Here is a 5142-nt window from a genome sequence, read left to right as displayed (position 1 = left end):
GATCTCGCATCAAAGCCTGGCTCCCTTGGGTCGACTGGTACTCTTCGCTCGCCGCTGTGGGGGAGCCTGTCATCTTGCCGCCGAGGCACGTATGACCCACTCCTCGGAGGAGGCGTGGGCACTCGACGATGGTCATCATGGTCGAGTCAGTGATCATACTGCTCGCGGTTCCTGTACTGATCCTGCCGCTGTCCACGTCCCTCACGCCGTGGAGGCGATCTTGGGCTGTGAGCCGACTGGACCGTGTCCGCCACCACGGACCTGCTATGAATCCTATTCCGCGACTGGGATACTGCTGTATTCTGTTCTCCAGTTGCTCGAAGCAAGGCCCAGATCTGCATCAAACCCCTGCCTGCCTCCGACTGGGAAGGCTAGATCGACTCTGCTATTCGGGCCGTGGTTGTCAGATTTTGGATCGGAGTACGATATACCTGAGTTTGAGGTGGAAAAAGCTGCCGTCGACTGGATTCGGGGATCCGCTGCCGAGCACGCTCGTCGAGTGCACGCTGCAGGTTTTCCAGTCGAGTGGGCTCAGCCAAGTTGGCCAGACGCGCTTCTTCCAAGGCTTGGGCCTCGGGGCTTTCTCCTACGATAGGAGTGTGAAGTGCATTCATGTTGCGTCGACGAAGCTCTTCCCTCCGCTGCGATGAAAGAGTCTCGGGGCGGTACTCCTCGTGAACGCGCGACGGATCGCCGCCGCCATCACCACCGTCATTGCGGGGGAAGCCGGGAGGACTGGGTGGTCCGTCGACCATCAAAACTTCTGCCACGGGATCGCTACTGTCGCATTCGGATGCGGTCTCGACGGAGCCAGTCGAACAGGCCGTAGAGAGTTTCGCCGGGCTCGATTGCCGCGACCTGTGAGGTGGCCGACTGGCGGGGCACCGCATGCCTCACCCACCGCTGGAGCCGCGACCGACCGGAACGCCTGTGCCGGCGAGCGGCGGGGGATGAAGACACCATAGGAACCGGCCGATACCGGGTCGATGGTTGCCGGAGAAGGACGCCGCAGACGCACGCGCGAAAGTGCGTCACTCCGCAGACGGGGAGCGCATCGACGTCAAACGGAGCTTCTAGGAGCCAGGCGGAATCGTCGGCGATGAACACGAGCGCGCCGAGACGGATCTCGCGGCCCTCAACCAGTCCGCCGGCGGAAACCATGATGATGAGAATCGGAAAAATTGCAACTCCACCAGAAAGTCGCTAAGACACCTGCCCTACGGTGGGCGCCAACTGTCGTGGATCTAAAATTGATAGTAGAATGTGGGGTAGGTATGAGGAGGCAAGATCCTAGCTATGGCGAAGTTGTACACACGAGTTTTACGAGTTCAGACCCTTCGCGGAGGAAGTAACAACCCTACGTCTCGGTGCCCGGAGGCGGTCGACTGGATTATGTATATGTGTGTATGTTTAGAGAAGATGCGAACCCTTGTGCCAGTGGAGGGGGGTGGCTTATATAGAGTGCGCCAGGACCCCAGCCAGCCCACGTTACAAGGAGTTTAAGGTACATTAAGAGGAGGGCGTTACTGGTAACGCTAGCAATTAAGTGATATAAAGGCCTATTAAGTCTATGAAGTAAATGTCCGGCCGTTGCCGTGCAGAGTGACTTTAGGTCTTCTGTCTGTCAAGTGACAATTGTTGCGGTCGAGTGACCTTGAATCTTCCGAGTGGAACGACTTGCAGTCGAGTGGATGATGATATCCCTTGAATGCTTCTAGCTTTAAGATGATGTCCTAGGGGAGGGTGTCTAGGACAGGCCTATGACCCTACCCTAAGTACATAGCTTCATTAGGGGGGCAAGTTCCCTATAGCGCCGCCGCCGTCGCCGCCGACACTGCCGCCGCAGATGTCACGCCTTTTCTTCTTGCCGCTGGGCACGTGTTTTATAGTGAAGGGGACGAGGAGGAGGACGACGACGGTGAATTGGTTCCTCTCGCCGGGCTCGTCAGACAGAAGGAAGGGGGCGAGAACGAGGACTTGACCTCCTAGATCTACTAGATATGGTTCTGGTCGTGGACGTGATCGGTTGAAAGCACAATATTTTACCCTGGACCATTATGCCTTTTTTTAATTAAACTAATTAGGTTTATTTATTTTTAATCTCCCATCAGATCGGACGGCTAATAAAAATCAAAGGGACAAGTACTTGAAAGTATCCCAATACTACGCCAATCACCGTAAAAGAGCTCTATTTATTCATAAGTTGCACGGAATTGTATGCATTATAGTATATGATTATGGTTCTCCTATTGACATGTCTGTTGAAACTAGTATTTTTACAACAATTAACGAACTCTCTACTCAAGGCCTTTTGGTTTTCTACCATGTGCTGGTACTGGTAGCCTGGTACAAAATAGGCCATGCAGTAATTGGACGGCATTCATCTTTTTGTTGATGACAAAGTAGTAGAAGTTCATAAAAGGGGGAGAAATATCCCATCACTGTGTCGTTTTCATAAAAAGGTTGGTCATGATGTTGGGCAGCTTCATGAGCCTCCCGTCGTCCTGCGCCGGGTCCACCGCCGACGGGGACTGGTCGTCGGGCCTCCCCTCCGAGTCGCCGTTCCAGCCCATGAAGTCGAGCAGCGTCATGCTGTCCGGCCCGTCGGGGACTTGCTGGGGGGCGGGCTCCGAGCTCGAGCCGGCCGGCGCGTCCTTCTTGGCCTTCTCCCTGGCCACGTTGTCGGCGACGATCACGTCCTCTATCCTGGACATGACGTTGAAGGCCAGGCTCTCGAGGACCCTGGAGTAGCTCTCCAGGAGAGCAAATCCCACGTCCTAGTGTAGTCGCCGGCCAGCCAGCCAGCCAGAAAGGGGAAATTAATTAACGACAAGTAATATGGATCGGAGGGAGGGAGGGAGTAGTTATATTGTGTGTGATTACGTACCCTGTTTTCTTGTATCTTTGCGATGTCGAGGCTGGACTGGGGGATGCCGGGGTACCTGTGCTTGATGATGAGCAGCAGCGTCTGCGCCCGCTCCTCGAACTGCTCCCGCTTCTCCTGGCTGACGGCGGAGCCCCACGAGGACTTGCCGTCCTTGTTGTGCACCTTCCTGTTCCAGATGATGACCGACGCCTCGATGCGGTCCTTGAGGTCCAGGATCTTGTGCTCCGACGTCAGGTCCACCGTCGACAGGAAGTCGTCCGGGTCGAACTCCACGTCCGTGATGATCCGATACAGCGCGTCCCCGAGGCTCGCCCGCCCGTTCTGCATCCCATTTTCATTTTCATTTTCATTTTCATTTTTCATTTTCATTTTCATATCAACAACAGCTAGCTAGGTTCGTGTCGTGAGAGAAGGATGAAGATGATCGTATTCATAGTTGATACGTACGTACCTTGGGTAGCGACTCTAGGTAGGACTCTGGGATGGCCATCTCCATGAGGCAGTTGGCGTTGATGGCCATGGCCGCCTTGAGCACCTGGTTCACCAGCTCCTTCTGGTGCTGGATCCAGCCTCTGGACGCCGGGGCCAGCCCGTTGGGAGGGACCTTCACGATGGGTATCCACCACTTCTCCGTAGACTCCTCTTTCTCGGCGTCCGAGCACGAGTCGCGCTTTACGTACCAAAAGTCGGTGCGGTCCTTGAAGCCGTCCAGGTAATCCTGATGAGAAAACCGCAAAGGCGGCACGAGTTTCAGTTCAGCTACATATACATATACGCTAGGTGGGCATGCATTTGACTCCTTGGAAGTGGCTGATGTTTCTTACGAGAAGCATGGCGTCGATCTTGCGCAACGCCGGTATGTTGGACTGCAGATCCCTTCGCTGCTGCGTGCCCATCACCTGCAGCGAGCAGAGCAGAGCAAGGAGAGGAGATTACCGGAGCGGAGCGGGCAAAAGAAGAAGAAGAAGAAGATGTACTACGATCGAGCTGTTGTTCAGCCGAACCTCCATTTCGACGCCGTTGTCCAGGACTTGCTTCTTGGCGACGAACTCCACGATCTGATCCGCCACGGACAGGAGCCAGCCCACTTCTTTCTTCCACCTCGCCTTTCTGTCGGGCGCCATGGGCTCCAACTTGCGTTGCTCGCCGAACACAGCAGCTGCCAACATTTTTTTTAACCGTCAGCTTTTTTCTTGGCATTTTAAATTGCAACCCTTTCATTCCATAGATGCATGAGAACAGCTTGATTTGGCAAGTGCTCCTACGTAGTAACTACTCCTAGGAAGGCAGCTAGGTTGTCACCTGCAAGATTAGTGACGGCGTTGGAGAGGGCCAGCGCGGACGGCACGCCTTTGCCGGACCCCGACATGTCCTCCCCGAGCAGCAGCTTGCCGAACTTCTCCTTGATCACTTCAATGTCTGCATGCAACGCAATGCAAACGACCGACGCCTCTTGAGTCTTGAGAGCTAGCCAACGTACCGGCCGGAAGGGCAACCGATCGATCGATCTTTGACTGCTACTTACCGGAAGGTCCCGAGGCGTGCTCCTCGGCGGCATGGTAGGCCGCCGCTGGCTCCTCCTTCACCTTGCTCCCCGACCGCCGCATGGAGCCCCGCCGCTCCAGCGACCCGCCGTTGGCCGCCATCGTCGCCCGATCTACCTACCGTAACTTCAAAACGGCACGTATATATGCTTCATGACCTCAGTTCCTCCTCGAGGATTGGATGGACAGCGAGGCGTACTCAAAAACTCACATTATGATTACGATCGATGATACCGGCGTACGTACCTGTAAAGCGCGCAGCTTTCCGGGGCCTCGAGCGACGTGCGTGCGTCGAGTGCAAAGGCGGAGGGAAAGGATGAATGAGCCGGGAGGGATTACGCGCGCGCAGAGCCGAAAGCGTTGGGGGGAAATGATCAGCCGCGGGCGGATGATTCCCGTGGGTCTTGTTCGCGGTCCACTGATTGGGCTCGACCGATCGCCCGCGGTGCCATGGTGGGAAGAAGGCGGAGGGGAAGAAGAGAGGCCCCGGTGGCCAAGGGGGGAGAGGGCCGGGAGTATAATTAGGGAGCGCCGCATGCTTTATTATTAGAAAGTGCATTCTTAGGCCTGCCCTCCCCTTCAACGGTCCGGGAGCTAGCGCAAGGCCCCTCTCTCGCTCCCCTCCTGCCTGAGCAAGATACGGCGTCGTCTCGTCCTGGCTCGACGGAGGTTATTCCTACGAGGCGATTAGTTTGCAGGTCATCGTGAGAG

The 5142-nt window shown here is 55.9% G+C and overlaps 1 protein-coding gene across 1 annotated transcript; it reads right to left on the bottom strand.

The window, feature by feature from the left end:
• Window positions 1-2172: 2172 nt before the first annotated feature.
• On the bottom strand, window positions 2173-4932 carry LOC125548650 (rop guanine nucleotide exchange factor 9). Its single transcript, XM_048712212.2, has 8 exons — window positions 4678-4932; window positions 4413-4557; window positions 4190-4306; window positions 3892-4046; window positions 3712-3786; window positions 3339-3605; window positions 2888-3208; window positions 2173-2777 (listed from the first exon to the last, which is right to left on the bottom strand). The coding sequence occupies exons 2-8, from the start codon at window positions 4531-4533 to the stop codon at window positions 2439-2441; spliced, it is 1395 nt and encodes a 464-aa protein (XP_048568169.2). The 5' UTR covers window positions 4534-4557; window positions 4678-4932; the 3' UTR covers window positions 2173-2438.
• Between the last annotated feature and the right edge of the window lie 210 nt (window positions 4933-5142).

This window comes from Triticum urartu, chromosome 3A (assembly GCF_056163025.1).
Source record: "Triticum urartu cultivar PI428250 chromosome 3A, HENAU_Tu73, whole genome shotgun sequence".
Taxonomy (NCBI): domain Eukaryota; kingdom Viridiplantae; phylum Streptophyta; class Magnoliopsida; order Poales; family Poaceae; genus Triticum; species Triticum urartu.
The sequence above is the reverse complement of the archived record's forward strand: the minus strand, read 5'-3'. Positions and strand labels throughout refer to the sequence as shown.